Source organism: Monomorium pharaonis, chromosome 3, assembly GCF_013373865.1.
Source record: "Monomorium pharaonis isolate MP-MQ-018 chromosome 3, ASM1337386v2, whole genome shotgun sequence".
NCBI lineage: Eukaryota > Metazoa > Arthropoda > Insecta > Hymenoptera > Formicidae > Monomorium > Monomorium pharaonis.
The window spans coordinates 483,963-504,385 of record NC_050469.1 but is presented as its reverse complement, the minus strand read 5'-3'; the positions used below and the strand labels follow the sequence as shown (position 1 = coordinate 504,385).

General features: G+C 34.9%; 1 protein-coding gene across 1 annotated transcript in view; it reads right to left on the bottom strand.

Moving 5' to 3' along the window:
* The window catches only part of LOC105833103 (cytochrome P450 4c3), a 41,333-nt gene that overhangs the window by 15,214 nt on the left and 5,696 nt on the right, over nt 1-20,423 (bottom strand). Inside the window, exon 2 of the mRNA XM_036284342.1 lies at nt 6,411-6,608. Coding sequence (XP_036140235.1) covers nt 6,411-6,608 — 198 coding nt within the window. The remainder of the gene's footprint in view (nt 1-6,410; nt 6,609-20,423) is intronic.

Sequence of the window (20,423 nt, the reverse complement as noted above, 5' to 3'; positions counted from 1 at the left end):
AGATACAGTCAGTCCTCCAGAGAGGTAAAAATTTTTTTACAATTTCCGGGTTTTGATTGGAGTACTTTTGGCACCCCAGCGAGTACTTTCGAAAGTTATTAAGGCACAAAGCTGAGAAACTTGACGCAAAGGAGTTACGGTCACTTTTAGATACAGTCAGTCCTCCAGAGAGGTAAAAATTTTTTTACAATTTCCGGGTTTTGATTGGAGTACTTTTGGCACCCCAGCGAGTACTTTCGAAAGTTATTAAGGCACAAAGCTGAGAAACTTGACGCAAAGGAGTTACGGTCACTTTTAGATACAGTCAGTCCTCCAGAGAGGTAAAAATTTTTTTACAATTTCCGGGTTTTGATTGGAGTACTTTTGGCACCCCAGCGAGTACTTTCGAAAGTTATTAAGGCACAAAGCTGTGAAATTAAAGGCAAAGGAGTTACGGCCACTTTTAGATACAGTCAGTCCTCCAGAGAGGTAAAAATTTTTTTACAATTTCCGGGTTTTGATTGGAGTACTTTTGGCACCCCAGCGAGTACTTTCGAAAGTTATTAAGGCACAAAGCTGTGAAATTAAAGGCAAAGGAGTTACGGCCACTTTTAGATACAGTCAGTCCTCCAGAGAGGTAAAAATTTTTTTACAATTTCCGGGTTTTGATTGGAGTACTTTTGGCACCCCAGCGAGTACTTTCGAAAGTTATTAAGGCACAAAGCTGTGAAATTAAAGGCAAAGGAGTTACGGCCACTTTTATGAAAGATAGGCTGTAATCTTAAAAAATTCGTTTTTTCAGTATTTATTAGTTGGTACTATTATTAAAATGTATCAGGAACTCTAGTACTTTTCGAGTACTTTAAGATAGGATCATTAAAAGAATGATTTTTTAATTTTGCGGTGCCATCCCTAAATTTCAATAATTTTTTTAAAACATTTGGCGGTTGGTACTATTGTTAAAATGTATCAGGAACTCTAGTACTTTTTGAGTACTTTAAGATGGGATTATTAAAACAATATTTTTTTCATTTTGCGGTGCCATCTCCAAATTTCAATAATTTTTTAAAAATATTTGGCGGTTGGTACTATTGTTAAAATGTATCAGGAACTGTAGTACTTTTCGAGTACTTTAAGATAGGATCTTTAAAACAATATATTTTTCATGTTGCGGTGCCACGGGAAGTTAGCACCTCATATTTTCAAATTGCAATTTCTCTAAGTATTTCGGCGGTACTCTTGCTAATACCTATCAGGAACTCTAGTACTCTTTGGGGTGCAAATAGTACTCTTGATAAAACTTATAATTTTGAAAGATGCGGTGCTAACTTCACACAGGCTGACTGCATTCAGCGGAAAAAGCAGCTTTACTGCAAAATGCTTCAATAGGTTCATGCCCTTAGAGAGATACTATCGGATCTAAATGTATAAACCAATTGTATAAAAGAATTTTACAACAGTTGCAAAACTGCTTTTTCTGAATACAATCATCAGTATATAAAGAAACGGTTCTTTGTCAAGCATATACCAATGGAATACGGAGTTTCACTGAAATTTAAATAAGAAAGATATTCTAAGAACGTACACATTGTAACTACAAGTTAAGAAGGTTGAAAGATTACAATCTACATGCAAGGTTTTTAGATATTCAAATATTTTTAAAGGGTACTAAATAACAATGTTGAAAGAGCTTGCTTGATCTTTATCGATAACCGTTTAAAGTATTCCGATAGATCCGATTTTAAAATAAATCGTGAACGTATTTATCTCTTTTACAAATAAATCTAAAATTGATTTAAATAGAAATAATTAATTCAACATTGCAGCATCGAAATCTCGCAGTGTTGCTTCAGAATTAACGGTTATCAGTGGTACATATCCCCCACGTGTCGTACAAGAACATTCGTTGTTACGCTAACAATTTAAATTTAAATTAAAAAATTACGCTTTTAATTTCAGATTCAAAAATAAATAAAATATAAAAATGCTGATTTTTTTTAAATCTTACAAGACTTTAAATTCCATGTTAATTTAATTTCTAATCGAATTTTAAATTTTAAATACAAATCTATAATTTTTTATATTTAAATTCTAAAATAAAGACGTATTTTTAGAACAAAAGAGATAATAAAATTTCCTTATTAAAAAAATATCTTCCCACTTAAGTTTGGAAATAATTAAACGATTAAAAGCCAGCTATTATCTATAATCATTTAAAAATAATTATTAATAACTTAAAACTTAAACTCTTGGGCTCACCTGTTATGTAAATATTTGCATCCTGTCTGAGGCATAGATGTAGAATATGTAGACATCTATACAGGGAGTCCCAGAGCATACTGGTCACTGTTCATAAAAAGGTAGATGGGATCGAGATGAACATAAAAGTTCAATATTGTTGTGGGTTTGGTCTGCTAATAATCGAGATATAAATTTTTTAAATTATGCGAATGAGAGCGCGCTTTGCGCGCCGAAGGAAGGGCTCGAGCCGCTCGAGCCATAGCACGGCCTACTGTCTCAAGCATTGGCTGCCGGCGGCGGCGAGGGGAAAAAGGAGAAGCGTGGCGTCGTCGCCGTTCCCACGTCTCGCCGCACCGCACCTAAGCTCGCGTCGATGGCTGCTACGCACACTCGCGATTACATGACGAGATTATAAATTATTAATAAAAATAGGACAAATTTAAATCGCAATAAACTTTTGTAAATAAGAAAGTCGAAAGAGAGAAAGCAATGGAAACGTATGGAACCTGCAAATAATATAATATTTGCCGCATCAAATTCTCTCATCGTTTTTTATGGAATATTAAATTAACAAAGATTTATCACGATTGATTCTTTATACATTCTCCTTTCGTAACCATCTTATTAGAAAATTACGAAATGCACGAAATACTATCCCTAATATGCACTCTTTGTAAAATAACACGATAGAAAAATATTCACGTTTGATCTAACGACTTCAGGATAAATTATTCGATGCAACTTCTACGATAATTATAGGTAATTAGAGATCAATGTTATGTCAAGTATCGTTAGTATGGTTAACTAGAAATGATTTTCTCTTGTATATGATAGAGAACTTCGAATTTCTTCTATCGTTAATACATTATAAGTCACTGAAAATCTGTCGTAATTAATAATGCAATTAAAGGTAGAAGAAACTGTAAGTTTTCTATGGTTATAAAAGAAAATCCTTCGTTGTGTTAACAATACATGATATTGAACATTAATTTTTAAGCATAATTATCGTAGCATTGCGCCTAAGCTATCGTGAAATCGTTACATCAAGAGAGAATATTTTTCTGTGTTATTACAAAGAGTGTAACATACTATGGATAAGTATTTCGCGCATTTTAGTATGACACCTCTCTCTCCCTCTCTCCCTCTCTCTCTCTCTCTCTCTCTCTCTCTCTCTCTCTCTCTCTCTCTCTCTCTCTCTCTCTTTCTCTCTCTTTCTCTCTCTCTCTCTCTTTCCCTCTCAAGCACTACGTAGTACACAAATACAATAAATATTACCACGTTTAACAACATCTTTAGTTTGTACTATTCTACTTTCATTATGTGTAATTTGAATAAAATAAAATTTTAACAATTATCATTTCTTTATATTTTTAGTGTTACACACGATCGAAAAAAAAATTATCAAAAATTATCACTAAAACTGCGCTAAATAATCAGCACGATACTTTCTTTCTGAGTGTCGTATCGTGTTTAATGTTAAAAATGTTAAAAAATAGTAATATTGTTAAACAAATTTTATGACATTTAATGAAACTCTAATAATATTGATTGGAACTGTTGTTGAAAATGACGTTTATCGTGTTTCAGTAAATACTTTAGAGGGAAAGATATTCCTGCTAAATTACAAAGTATAAAAGTACAAAGTTCAATTTTACATACGAATCAAGAGTAAATAAAAAATTCAATAATCAATAAAAGAATTCAGAGTTTCTTCTACCTTTAATTGCATTATTAATTACGACAGATTTTCAGTGACTTATAATGTATTAACGATAGAAGAAATTCGAAGTTCTCTATCATGTACAAGAGAAAATCATTTCTAGTTAACCATACTAACGATACTTGACATAACATTGATCTCTAATTACCTATAATTACCGTAGAAGTTGCATCGAATAATTTATCCTGAAGTCGTTAGATCAAACGTGAATATTTTTTTATCGTGTTATTTTACAAAGAGTGCATATTAGGGATAGTATTTCGTGCATTTCGTAATTTTCTAATAAGGTGGTTACGAAAGGAGAATGATAAAGAATCAATCGTGACAAATCTTCGTTAATTTAATATTCCATAAAAACGATGAGAGAATTTAATGTGGCAAATATTATATTATTTGCAGGTTCCATACGTTTCCATTGCTTTCTCTCTTTCGACTTTCTTATTTACAAAAGTTTATTGCGATTTAAATTTGTCCTATTTTTATTAATAATTTATAATCTCGTCATGTAATCGCGAGTGTACGTAGCAGCCATCGACGCGAGCTTAGGTGCGGTGCGGCGAGACGTGGGAACGGCGACGACGCCACGCTTCTCCTTTTTTCCCCCGCCGCCGCCGGCAGCCAATGCTTGAAACAGTAGGCCGTGCTATGGCTCGAGCGGCTCGAGCCCTTCCTTCGGCGCGCAAGGCGTGCTCTCATTCGCATAATTTAAAAAATTTATATCTCGATTATTAGCAGACCAAACCCACAACAATATTGAACTTTTATGTTCATCTCGATCCCATCTACCTTTTTATGAACAGTGACCAGTATGCTCTGGGACTCCCTGTATATTTTTGTTTTCTAGATTTCCTTTGTTGTGCATGGTCAAATTTTAGAAAAAGTGAGCCTCTGTTCATGGTAGTCACCTCTCTGTCTAACAACACATAGTGGGGGAAAGAAACCTTCGTTGATTCGTTGTAGTGAATCGACATAGTGAATTTTTGCCCCACTCTAAGTATTGATAGACAAAGAAAAATACACCATAAAAGCATGCTGTCTTCTTCTAAAGTTTGTACAGCTTTCTAGCCAAACGCGAAGTCTATATATTCTACGTCTATGGTCTGAAGTTAAAAATCTATTAAAAAAGCAGTTTTGATATAACAGTTAAAAGTTCAGGAATTAATTTAGGATTATAATGCCGATGGATCAACCAACATCCTGTCTCCCTCATTTATACAAAATATTTTAAATATCTTTATTATCTAAATATTATCAAGAGAACCATTATTATTAGTTCAATAAAATATATAAATTTGTAATTTTGTTTTATCTTGGGTTTTTAGTCAACTATCTAATAACGTTTTTATAGTTTATGATTTTTGTAATGTTTTTATAATGTTCATCTTATACAATACTTATACCCAGATAGAACACAGAAGTCACAATAATGTCATTTGTCACTTAATGACATCATGATGATGTCATAAGAGTACCTTTTATGTACTTATAAGTGACAAATAAAATCACAATGACATCATTATGATGTTATTGTGATTTTGTGTTCTACCTGGGTAATGTTCATATTATACATATACAATAAATTTTATAATGTTTATCTTTTTTCTCGGATTTTGTACAGATATGTAAAAAGTTTCTTCAAATCGATTTGATAATCAAAGCATTATGTAACATTCTCATATCTAGTAATACGAATATCTTATGATGACAGTCTGTCTTTAAATTACAAACATTTTCTTTTATGCAATTTAATATTTATATTGATCTTCGATTAATATAAATCTACTTGCAAACTTATACATGGCCTGATTAGAAATTCAAATACGCCACGCCTATCCGTAAACGAGTCACAATCTATAAATTCTTTCATTCACTGCGCAATATTTGTCGTGCACGTGCTAATATTGTTTATGTTCGTCGCTTCCGAATAAAAGGTTGTTAACTCAAAAGCCGATTGAAAAGGGCGTTAACTCGATAGCCGGTTGGAAAAGGCGTTAATTGGGAAGCCGGTTGAAAAGGCGTTAACTCGCACGTTCAAATTTTTCGCTTCAATTTAAGTTTTGACAGCACTGCCAAAATAAGTTTGGCTCTCTATCTGTATGTGCATATTCATTTTCGTTTCAATATGTTTATGTTTTAAATCAAGCACCAAATTTGTAATAGTAATTTGAAACTGCAGTAATTTAAAGTTTTGTTATGGTATTTTATCCAATCACTTTTTTGAAGCATAACAATTAAAGTACTGAATATATGTATATATAATATTTAAATATTATATAATAAGTTTAGTTCTAAAGAATTTTAGACCCAGACACATTTTGCATTTCCAAATACTCCTCTGTTTAAAAACACGAATAGAAATAAAAATCTAAATTGTGTGATTTGGTTTACTTATATTTCACGTTTTAATTAATAATCTCTGTTGCAAAAGCAAACACACACACACACAGTTTTCTAAACCTTAATTACTTACCGGTGCTAGTTACTAGACCAGTACCCAACCATGGTTTTAAATATTGGTATTCAAGGCTCTTATCGATATGCACGCTACTGCTCAATAGAGGTTGCACAGCCTCTACCCTGTAGAGAAATATGAAAGGGCGTAGACCAACCCAGATCAAATAAATGTTGCCAAACTCATTCGCCCATTTTACCAATTTTTTGAAGAATTCTGAAACAGATAAATCGGTTTTTGATAAATCACTTTTAGAAAAATATTATAACGTACAATTATGTACTAATATTATAATAACAAATTATCAGGGTTGGGAACTAACGAGTTACTTGTAACGAAATTACAGTTACAGTTACTTTTTTTGGTAACTAATAACTTAACTTTGTTACTTTTCTCAATTTGTAACTGTATGTGGCGTCATTATATATAGAGCCACATACAGTTATAAATGGAGTGAACGCAGTTACATTTTTTTTGTAACTAATAACTACTTTGATAGTTACTTTAATAGTTACTTTTTTGGAACATGCGCTAAAATTTTTAATCAACAACTAGAAAAAATCGAATCTACACAAGAGGAATTGTATCAATTCTTAAAATCGAATAATTCCAGTATTAATATGCTAAATAATTACACTGCAACTAAGAATTGTTATTAAATATAACACAGGCATTTCGAGTTCTGCATTTGTAGAATATATGTTTAGCATTGGTGGCTCTATAATGACGCCACAAAGAGGTGATTTTTTACGGTGATATATTTGAATATCAAATTCTATAAAATTATATTCTATAAAAATTTTTATAAAAATTTTGTAACAAAAAAAAATATGAATCAATGTACGACAGCCAATGTATCATTATATTTCATTTAATTCTGATAACAGTAATATACGATTTAGAGTTTTACCTTTACAGAGTTCTCATTTAGTGTACATAAAATAACTTGTTAAAGTACACAATTAAGCACATAATATACAACAGTTAGTAAAGTATAAAATGTAAGATTCTTATTTTTTATATTTAAAATAATGTACAATTATTTAAGAAAAAAGTGACTGAAAAGTAACGACTCGTTATTTTTTTTAATAACTGTAACTGTAACGAGTTATTTTTCAAAATCGATAACTTGTAACTGTAATTAGTTATTTTTTCAATGAAAAAACTGTAACTGTAACTAGTTACTTTTACAAAGTAACTTTCCTAACCCTGCAAATTATGTAATAATAAGGCAAATTGTTTTGCCTTATCATTAAAAGCAAAAATTAAAAATTAAATCATAATAACATTATGTACTACACAATCGTACATTTATTTATTTTATTTTGTTTAATAAATTGTATACATATATATATATATATATATATATATACACACACACACACATAATTTTCTACTTAACAATATAGCTGTTATATAACTTATATTATAACAGTAAAAATTAACAGTATAATAAACAGTATTATAAAAAGTAGTACAAATTCAAAAATAATTTTTTTTTCTTGTATAACAAAATAATATTTTTGTAATTATCTTTTTAAAGAGATTAATTAATACGTATATTTTCAACAAAACACATTTATCAATTAGAATGTTTTAAAGATAAATTTTCTCTCTAATGATAGATATTTGATATTTATGAAATATGCACGTGTCGCTTATTATTGCATTTATGACGGTTTCTGCGAGGATCGCTTTCAATCATTCTTGCGGTCATTGACCTGCAACGTCGTGCAGAAACAGACCTTCTACAGCTTCATGTCTGACCAATCATCGCGCAATTATCGCAGCTCTAGCTCCATTTGTATTGATGCGAACCTCGACCTTCGCGAGAGCGACAAGAAATATGACAATAAAAAACAAAATTAATATGAATATAATGTGATATGGGATAAAAAAGAAACAAGAAAAAAATATAGATGGAGAGAAACATAAAGGGTAGAAATATCAATGTAGAACAAATTTTATCAGAATGAGAAATGAAACCAGAACGCTTGATAAAAAAGAGCGTGAGATTGCACAAAAGAAATAATAAGACAAAGAGTAACGCAAAATAATATAAATAAAAAGGAATGAAAATATTAACTCTTTAAAGAGTGGACTTTTATACAATAAAAGCTTACAGGTTTATTTTAATACAAGAAATTATAAAATAACAAATTTTTTTGCTTATGTAATATATTTTAAAATATTTATTAGCATATAAATCGACATTACACTGTTACACTTGATATAATACTCAAAGAAATTACTTTGAAAAAAACATTAATGGTGCACATATATAATATAATCTTAAAAGAAACATTAAATAATGGAAGAAATAAAAAGAAAAAAAGGTAAAACAAATACCATGTTTATTTAAAAAAATTACAATTATTTAATTCTGAAACAAAGCATTACGTTTTATCACAAAAACAAAAAATTGAGCACAAAATACTTAACCCAACTTATTGTTAGATAAATAATAATGATTAAAAAAATATTTTTTTTTCAACATTTGTATTTATTAAAAAAATAAGATAAAAAATAGTTTTTAAATAATGTTTTAAAAACTTTTAATAAAAAAATGTATCATAATTGTCTTTTAGAAACAAACAACATAATTATAACATATGGAATGCAAACATTTGATATTATTTAAAAGTTACTTGCTGTGATTAATCTTCATTTGTGCACGTTAATAACAAAATTTTGTATGTATTTTTTTTATAAATCTAGAAATCCTTTTCCAGAATTAAAGTTTATGTATTAGTATCAGTTTATGAATTGAATTTCATACCAAGAATTTAAAAAAAATTTTCAGATTGCTCTTTTGACGAAATGTTTACCAATGTGTATCTTTTTTATGTTCAATCTGAAAGCATAGTATTGTTCCTTAATGTTCACTTGTGTGAGGATCTGACTTGATTTATACGTACAAGGTGCAACTTTTATATCAAGCACATGTTGTTACGAGTCCACGCCAGACGCCGACAATTAAAAAATTTTTTTTGATTTTTCGTATAAAATTGTTACGTCCGCACACTGTTATCGTCGATACTTTAATTGTGGAGGAGTTTTAATTCTGTAAATGTAATACAAAGTTGGACAATTGGAACAATTCTGTCGGTAAATTAAAAGAGAAGAAGGAATATGCGATTAAAATGCAATTATTAGTGCGTGCATTTGATAATCATTAAAAATTACAAATAAATTTGTTGCTAGTTGAACGTTAAATAAATGTAAGATCTTTATGTATTTCGAGATCAATTTGAGTTGTTATAAACAGAAACTTGAGAATCTTTAATTTGGAGACATTCCAAACAAAAACAGCACGTGAAATTCATGTTATCGCCACGTTATCAGCGTGTGGAATTCACGTGAATATTTGAGTGGACGTCCGCTTAAGAACGGTAGTCGAATCCGTGATTAGTTCATCGGTATAACGTGGATTCTACGTGAAAATCGCACAAATCATCCGCGCAGTATTTTTATTTTATTATATTACAAAGTTATATGTTTAAAAATATAAAAAACAGATGAATTTATTAATACTCTTTTTTTATATATTAATTTTATACATTATTTTATATTATACATCTATATTATATATGAAATTTTTAGATTTATATATGTCGCAAAAACTTATATCCAATCCCTTAATAAATAATAAATCCGTTAATAAAAATAAAATAATAACAAAAAATTGTTAAAACTCATAATATCACAACATGTAGAACACGTTTGTGTACTAAAATATTAATACAAATTATTTCTCAAAAGAATTGATTTAATGCAATAAGTTTAAATTATATTTTTTTATCTTAACTTATTGCATTAACGTGCATGACTATTTCAAAGGTTGTTCTAAAAAAACATTAGATCAACTAAATTTATAATTGTAGCATCTTGTCGATGACACTGGTCGATATTTGCAGTCGACCAAAGGGAACGAAAATCGATCGATATTCGATGAAGGTCGAAAAACAAATTCGGAGTCGGTACCGGGCGATTTCCGACGAACACTTGGTGTCGTGACTCCACGGCGATCGGAGCTAACGCTTATTCTCCCGCGAATAGACTGTATTATAAGAATAAAGTTTTATATTTGCGTTCGAAACGAGTTCTATTATCTAGCCCGTACATGGTCCTTCGAGCCGGATTTTGTCTATTGTGTTACAATTGTGCGTGATACTTGGCAAGGAGCGTCGCGCAGAGCATTGAGAGGTAATAGAACGGCAAGCAGAGCGATCGGATCTTTTTGAGACAATTCGAGAGGTACAAATCAAGCATTCGTCATGAGCGAGGAACAATGCAAGGAGTTACGAAAGAGAAGACGATATATAAAGGCCAAGCAAACAAATATCGTGAAATTCGCGGAGAGAGTGCTCCATAAGCAAATATCGCCGGAATTTGAAACATTGACGATTCACGCCGACAGGCTGGAGAAAATTCACAAGGAATTCGAAGAGATTCAGCAACAATTACTGGTCGCCGTTGAAGAAGAAGAGTTTCCAGCGGAGGATCAGCGAGAGGACGACGAATTCGAAGCCCGGTACATCGATCTCAAGGCATTTTTAACAAAAAAGATTGCAATTCTAAGGCCGACTACAAGCACGGCGACAGACGCTAACGATGCAATGGTGCGCATACTGGAGCAACAGACCGAAGTGTTAAGGAGTTTAGGATCTTCAAGCGCATCGCGGGGAACATCCAACGTAGAACACAAGGTCAAACTGCCGACGATAAAACTTCCAAGTTTTTCGGGCGAAATGCACGAGTGGAAGCGATTCTCTGATTCCTTTACAACGTTAATTCACGACAGTGATTTATCACCATTGGAAAAGCACCAATATCTAAACGGAGCATTAACAGGGAGAGCCGCAAAGGTCGTGGAGTCCATCGAGATTTCAGCTGAAAATTATGAGATAGCGTGGTCGTTGTTGAAAGCCCGTTACGAGGACGAGAAAGCGTTGAGACGACGACACATACAATGTTTGTTTGACGCACCGAAGGTCGAACAGGAATCGGCCGTGGCAATCCAGGAATTGATCGATGTATACCGAAAACATTTACGAATCGTAAAGGCGAGAGATTCGGATGTTGAACCCTGGGGTGATGCCTTCGTTATTTTTATGATCGAGGAGAGGCTGGACAAGGCCACACGTCGTCATTGGGAGGAGACCACGGAGCAAAAACAAGAAATAACAATTGATATGTTGTTCAAATTTTTGCAGCGGCGAGTGCAGATGCTCGAACGGCTAAATGAGTCGAGCCAGGGTCAGTCGATTTCCGAGGAAGTTAAGAGTAATAGAAGGAAGGCCGGAAGGAGCGGCGCCGCGGGTAATGCCAGGGCCTTTGGGCGACTCGACTCTGCAAGTTCGGCGGGACAACTCAAGGTCAATTCGACGAATGCAGCAATTAGCCTAGCTACGGTGACAGGTTCGGGACGATGCTATGTATGTAAGGGAGCTCATCTCATATATTCATGCGATAAATTTGTAAATCTGACCGCGCGAGAACGAATCGATCTCATAAAGAAATTGAAACTTTGCTTTAATTGCTTGAGAAATGATCATTTAGTCGGAAATTGTAAGGCGAGTTCTTGTAGGACATGCGGTAGGCGGCACAACACATTGTGTCACGTGGAGGAGAATAACTCTATTGTAGAGCGATCCGCGAATTCCGAATCAAAATCCGTTAGAAGCGAGAATAATCAAAGCGAAGGATCGAGCGTGAATCTGTCTGTGCATCATGCGTCGGGCGGCACGCGTCCGAGTCAGATTTTAATGGCGACCGCCATAGTAAATGCTACGGGTTCTGGCGGGATGCGGCAGTCGGTTCGCGTTTTACTCGATAGTGCTAGTGAGGCCAATTTCATAACCGCGGCAGCTTGTTCAAGGCTGAATGTAAACCCTGAGAACGTTCAAGAGGCAATCACGGGAATAAACAATTTAACATATAAAGTAACAAAGGGTTGTCGAGTCACAGTCGAGTCACGTGTAACGGACTACCAATTATCTGTTTTTTGTTTGATCGTACCACAAATTACACGAAATGTGCCTGCTGTCGCGGTCGACACAAAGAATCTATCCGTGACAAACAATTTGAAGTTGGCTGACAATACATATTTCCGTCCGAGTCAGGTAGATATACTGATAGGAGGAGAGTTTTTCTTGAGTCTATTAGAACCTCAAAAGATCGAGCTCGGCGCGAGTTTGCCATCACTGCATGACACGAAACTCGGCTGGATCATTTCGGGTCCGGCTCCGGTACAATGCGTAGCAAATAATGGAGTAAATCTCCACGTGTGTCTAAGCGCGCAATTGTCGTTGGACAGATCGATAGTCAAGTTTTGGGAGATCGAAGATTGTTCGAGTCGCGACGTGGTATTGACCGAGGAGGAACAAGCGTGCGAGAAGTTTTTTCAGGAGACCCATGCTCGAGATAGAGATGGTAGATTTGTTGTTCAATTGCCCTTTCGTAAAAACAAGCATAAACTGGGTGAATCGAGATCTATTGCCGAAAAGCGGCTAATGTATTTAGAGCGAAAATTCAGAAGTAACGAATCGTTTAGACGGTCATACGTCGGGTTCATGCGAGAGTACATTGACCTAAGGCACATGACAGTTGCTCCGCCGATGTCAACAATGAGCTCGCATGTTGTTTATTTGCCTCACCACGGAGTGTATCGAGATTCTGACAAGAAAATACGTGTTGTATTCGATGCCTCCTGTAAAACGAAATCAGGCGTATCATTAAACGATACGTTGATGGTCGGAGCAATTTTGCAAGATTCTTTAATTAAAATAATATTACGATTTCGGATACACCCTATAGTAATAACAGCTGATTTGCAAAAAATGTACAGGCAGATTCTCGTCCATGATCGCGATCGGGATTGTCAACGAGTTTTGTGGCGATTTTCACCAGACGATACGATACAGGAGTATCGTTTAAATACCGTTACATATGGTCAATCGTGCGCGCCATTTTTAGCGATAAGAAGCGTGCGACAATTAGCGAGCGAGAACGCGGCGCGATATCCGCGAGCGGCACAAGCGTTGCTGCAGGATTTATATGTGGACGATGTGTTGACGGGCGTGAACGACATTGCGGAAGCGAAATGTTTGATAGCAGAAATGGTTGCATTGTTAAAGTTAGGGCAATTTGAGTTACACAAGTGGCGATCGAGTAGAGCTAAGGAATTGTTCGATGCGAGCGGTGAGGTTGCCGAGTTTCAGACGATAACGGATGAGCGGGACGATGATAAAACCCTGGGCATTCGATGGGCGCCTCAGACTGACAATTTTCATTTTAAATCGACTGCCATGCCTGATGCACGAACTAAGCGACAATTATTATCATCTATTTCAAAGTTATTTGATCCATTGGGACTAGCGAGCCCGCTGGTGGTCAAAGCAAAATCTATTATGCAAAGTACGTGGCAGTCAAGTCTTGGATGGGATGACGAGTTACCAATCGATTTGCAGAAGGCATGGCTCGATTACATGGAAGAATTAACAAGGTTTTGTGTGGTAAAGGTTCCGAGGCGAGTGGTGGGGATCGCGAGTCCGGTGCGCGTCAATTTACACGCGTTCTGCGATGCCTCCGAGCGAGCATACGGCGCGTGCGCGTATGTACAGGCGATAGATGAAGCAAACCGAGTCGTCTCAAGATTGTTGTGCGCAAAATCTCGTGTGGCGCCGGTGAAAAAATTGACAATTCCGCGACTCGAGCTATGTGGAGCGGTAATATTGGTCGATTTAATTCAATTAATTCTAGATTCCTTGCCGATTACGTTTCATGGCGTATACGCGTGGAGCGATTCGACGATTGTCCTTGCCTGGATAGCAGGAGACGCGGGTCGACAAAAAACGTTTGTGGCTAACAGAGTTGCGAAAATACAGGCGATTTTGTCGGCCGATCATTGGAGACACGTAGCAGGCAAAGAGAATCCGGCTGACTTGATTTCTCGTGGCACCGGTTGCAATAATCCGGACACAAGTTCATTGTGGTGGTCGGGCCCGCCGTGGCTTTCGGAGATTGCTGCGCGTTGGCAGCATCGCCCTCGATTTCCGGAACCATCCGATCAGGAATTAGAAATTATTGGATCCGAGCATAAAAGAGAAATACAGGTATGCGTGAATCAGGCAACATCTAGTTCTATAATAGATGAAATTTTGAGTAGGTTCTCGCTATTGATAAGAATCGAGAGAATCATAGCATGGTGTTATCGGTTTATATCAAACGCAAGAAGCGGGACAATCGATAGAAATTATGCGAGTATATCGGTGGAGGAATTGAAGTCGGCGCGTGTAAAATTAGTCAAGCATTGTCAAGGTCAGTTTTTCGAGAGAGAAATGCGTTGTTTGTCTGGGAACCGGGGCCTCGAGGCAGGAAGCGCGTTAGTCGGTTTGAGCCCATTTGTGGATGAAAACGGAGTCCTCAGGGTGGGCGGCAGGTTGCAGAAGGCGGCTATGGTAAATTACAATAAAAAGCATCCCATTCTATTGCCCGCGAGAAGTCGATTTACGGTTCTGTTGCTGGAGCGGGAGCATCGGAGGATGCTGCACGCGGGCCCACAAGCGCTGCTCTTTTCGATTCGGGAGCAGTACTGGCCTTTAAACGGGCGCAATTTGGCCCGCAAGGTGGTTCGTGAGTGTACCACCTGTTTTCGAGTCAATCCTAAACCATTAAATCAAATTATGGGGTCGCTGCCGTCGGACAGGGTGGTTTGTCGACGGGCGTTCACCGTGGTAGGCGTAGATTACGCGGGCCCACTCACTACGCTAATGAGCAGAGGGCGAGGACAGAAAACTAACAAATCATACATTGCTGTATTTATATGCTTCTCGACGAAGGCAGTTCATTTAGAAGCGATAGGCGATCTAACTACGGATGCATTTATCGGTGCGTTGCGTCGATTTGTGGGAAGGCGAGGTCATCCACAAAAAATATATAGCGATAATGCGACAAATTTCGTGGGCGCGAGAAGAGAGCTAGGCGAATTATATAAGGCGATCAGAGGCGAAATGTGCGAGTCGGTAAATGAATATTGTACGTCTAGAAATATTCAATGGCATTTCATCCCGCCTCATGCCCCTCACATGGGCGGACTATGGGAGGCGGGAGTGAAATCGTGTAAATATCACTTGAAAAGAATTGTTGGTGAAACTCGGCTCACTTATGAGGAGCTTAACACTGTATTGGTTCAAGTCGAAGCATGTATGAATTCGAGACCGTTAAGTCAGCTCTCTTCTCACCCAAACGATATGCAGCCATTGACACCTGCGCACTTTTTAATCGGCGAACCGTTGACGAATTTGCCGGACATCGATTTGACTGATGCTCCTGTAAATAGATTGAAACGATGGCAATTGATTCAGCGGATCGCACAGCATTTCTGGAAGCGATGGAGCGTCGAGTACTTAACTTCATTGCAGGGCAAATGCAAATGGACTAAGGAAAGAAAAAATTTAGCTAAGGACGATATAGTCCTGATCGTAGATGAAAATGCACCGCCCCTGCAATGGAAAATAGGAAGGGTCCTCGACCTCCATCCAGGCACTGACGGAAGAGTTCGGGTTGTTACGGTTAAGACGAGCGGCAATATTGTAAAGCGATCAATTACAAAATTATGTAAATTGCCCAGTAGTGACGATTAGAATTAATCTGTGATTAATTGGTGGGCGGAATGTCGATGACACTGGTCGATATTTGCAGTCGACCAAAGGGAACGAAAATCGATCGATATTCGATGAAGGTCGAAAAACAAATTCGGAGTCGGTACCGGGCGATTTCCGACGAACACTTGGTGTCGTGACTCCACGGCGATCGGAGCTAACGCTTATTCTCCCGCGAATAGACTGTATTATAAGAATAAAGTTTTATATTTGCGTTCGAAACGAGTTCTATTATCTAGCCCGTACACATCTCATGCATTTTTTTAGACATATTTTTACTTTTAAACATCTTGTCTATTAGTTTTTATAACAGTCAATCAGTTGTAGATATTGCTCAATGGGACATAAAATTCATATTATTTTAATATCGATTCTACATTGTCTCGTAAAATGAAATTCTACATCCCGTGCTTATCACATGTTGCAAATATTTTGAAATAATCACGTAGAATCTACATTAATATCTTAAGGATAAAGTACTTAATCTATTCATCGAACAAAAAAGAATGTCGCATCCTTGTCGATACTTTGTATCGATAAATGTCCACATAAATTGAATTACGTAGATTCCACGTAGACGTTTTCGTGAGGATTTTACGTCAATCGGGCGAGAAAACCAGGCAGAATTGTAACAAACAAACTCATGTCTCAACCGTCCAAGAATTACACGTAATGTACTAGATTTATAGGTTTAAAGGTTTAGAAAAACAAACGATAGAAGGAACACAAACCAAAAGCTACAATCTTATAGCCGTTACTAATCAGACTTTCTAAGTAGTATAGACGTATATTTTTGTCCATTTGTAATTCTTCCTGGTTCTCTTGTTTGATTCGGTTGACGACGTAAGATGTTTTAAAATTAAAGATTTTCAAGTTTTTGTTAATAACGACTCTCGAATTGATCTTAACTCATTTTGGACCAAAATGCCACATTTTAATCTCAACTTTCAACGCTTTTGATGTAATCAACCTAGTAAAAATTTTATGAATACCATTTTTGAACGTAAAAAGCCTCCTTTTTCAGATGCCGTCGTCAAAATTAACCTACAAAGTCTTTGAAAAAAATTACAGCTCATTTTTTCGTAAAAGAACCGATTTTTTCGTAATTTTTTTTTCAAAAATTCCATATTTTGAGTTCGAAAACAAGTGGCCAGAATATCTCTACCATAGTAAAAAGTGTCATCTATATCTGGCCTAAAAGATCTTATCGCGATTTTTTCGAAACTTTAATATAGCGACTTCAATATGGCGGCTCAAAGTTCAGCAAATTCAAAAAAATTGATATTTCTTAGATTTTTTTATGGTATCGACGACGGCATCTGAAAGAGGAGACTTTTTGCGTTCAAAAATGGTATTCAAAAAATTTTTACTAGGTTGATTACATCAAAAGATAGAGCGTTGAAAGTTGAGAAGAAATTGTGGAATTTTGATCCAAAATAGGTTAAAACGTATCCAAATTTTTTGTTTGTATAACGTTCAAATAGCCACAAATTTGATTATTAGATTCATGTACTAATAATCGCGCTTCACTCGTTTTATATCACTTTTCTTTTTTTAATAGTTTTGTAAAAAAAATATTCTTTACATTAAAGAAAAAAAAGGTACTTTAATTTGTACGAATCTGCTAATAAAATTATATTTTTTGCAACAAATTCTTTACAATAGTTTAAAGAGTGGAAATTTTGTAAATGCTTGCTATCATATTATTAAATTATTTATCAATTTAATGTTGTAATATTATAGTTCTATCGAGTTTAATTTAAAAGCTGCATTTCAAGATTAAAGGTAACGGTGCACAATTCAAAAAATTAGGAAATGTACATAAAAATTACATGAGAAATATTAAGGACTAAGATCTTGTTATGCTTGTGTTTGATTTTTTCTCGATTTTAATTGTGTTACACATATTATAGTTTTATTTCAATTATTGGATATTAACAGTTTATTTATAAAATAAATAATATAACGTTCAATTTTTTTAGAAGGCATTAATGGACAGAAAAAGAGGTAGTTGAAGAAGTATTATAGACAAGGAAAAAGAGGCAAAGAAAGAGAGAGAAAAGGAAAAGAAGAGAATGAAGAATGGAGCACCGGAGGGAGAGAGAACTCACACTACACTTGTAGCCAGTTGACCGCAAAATTGACCGGACATTGACCGGTTAAAACTATACTATATGAATGCAAAAAAAAACAAAAGTCTCAGAAAGAGAAAGATGGAGAAAAAGACAAGGAGAGAGAGGGGGCGTCGCTCCAGAAATAGTAGGTGTTGTCGAAGACCTTGGTATACGAGACGCCAGGCGTCCTTCGATTGGTGGAAGACTTAATTAATGATCTTTTTCAGCGCCGGATACGTCGGCTCCATATGTCTTTCGCTTCCTCCTTTTTCCCTTCTTCCTCCGTCACTATCCGTAAGGATACGTCACAAAATTAAACAAAGAATATACCTATATGACGTAACGCGCAAAACATTGTGCATATGCTACGTATGTTGTATTCCAGACAGCGCGCATATCTAAAAAATTCTTGAATAAGTAGAAAGTTAAATCATATGATTTTTTAAATAATAAATAAATATAAAAATTATGTTTAGTCTTTAAACAATTTTTGTTATTTGTTTAAGTTTCTTATTTCTTTTTTTTTTTTTAATTGTTTTATTTGAGTGTCATGTAATTTCTGCATGTATTTCACATAAGAATATAATTCGTACACACGTTGATAAATTACAGCAAACAAGTTTAATTGTCTGTAATAATAGTTTTTTCACTGTTATTTGATCAAGATTGTTTGTGAATTTCTTTAGTTATTGCCCAAGAATTTTAGTTTTAATTGTTCTCTGGAAGTACATAACGAGTGAAAATGAAAGAACTGTCAATCAACGATTTTGTAGTTCAATGATTTCAGGCTAAAAGTTAATTGATATACTGCACGCTAATTCCGCTTTGCGTGATGTCATAATAATCGTGCGACAATAATTTTTTGAATAGGATACATCCGCGCGAAGTGTTATCACCGCGCATTAATTGCCTTTTGTGCCAATCGCTCCATAATTGTTGTTTTGATTACCGCTATTTATCTATTATAACAGACACACGAATTAAAGCATCAAAGCGTCTAGATTTGATTCTCTTCTCGCAGACGAGAACTATATCTGGACAGAGCCTACTAGCCTAGTCCGGAATTATCCCTTGACAGGCCAGTTTCACCACGTGGAATCTTCCGCCTGGATTTGAATGTTTCTTCTTTTTTACTTATTTTTTTTTATGAACCTTGCCACTGAAGTTTTCTCTTTTTATTCTCCCCCTTCTCGAAAAAAGAAAGATACATAACATCATCCAAAATCACTTGCAATTCTGTACCTCTTTCAGACCGTTCGAGCGACCTCGACCTGCTTTTTCTATTCTTCTCCTTTTTTTCTTTTTTACCTTCTTTTCCTTACGCATGCAACGGCCAGACGATTATCATTGGTAGACTGACTGAGACGGTTCACGAGTATTATACTTCTCTCTTTTCTTTGTTCCCCATTGCGCGCGTGTATCTACGCAAAAGTCACGCAAGATTGTTTTATATCATCTTGTATCGCAATGATCAATTTGATTGCCTTAACGGAACAAATGTATAATAAAATCTTGATTTTTTTTAACCTTTGAACGTCTGGAAGCATATTCACATCTGAGAAAGAAGTTTCTACTGTCACTTTACATTCAATTGAATTGTTATATAACGATTCAAACAGAGTAGAAACTTATGTAAAATATATATTATGTTATTGAGAACATACTTCGTATAGAATTTTCTTATTTTTGTATACATGTTAAAAAAATATCATTCCCGTTCTAAAAAAAGCAGTTACTTAATTTTTATTTTTTTCTTTTGAGCAATGATTATAAAGAATATTTTCTTGTTAATAATCTTAAATCTTAATTCTACACTCACATCATTTACTTGAAGTAAATAATATTTATTTAAAATTAACTTAAGTTAATACACGAAAACATAGACGAAAACATACATACACGAAAACATACATACTGTAAATATTTTATTATATAAGTACATACCATATATTTCAAATATTTTGTAAGTTTATATCTTATATTTTTATTCGCCTATTATTATCATTCTCTTTGTTAACATTTTCTCTTTACTTTTCTTAATTCCATCTTTTCGGCTTTTTTTCTCTTCATTTCAATCTCTACAAACAATCTTGCAAAATATTATCTATCCAATACACACATACAACTCTCATTTTGTTGCTACCAAATATCAGGTACAATTTATTACACTCTTGAATCTATTGAGAGACAAATTAAAAATAATACGATCACATTGATATTAAAATTTGTATCAGATATAAGAGAATCTATCA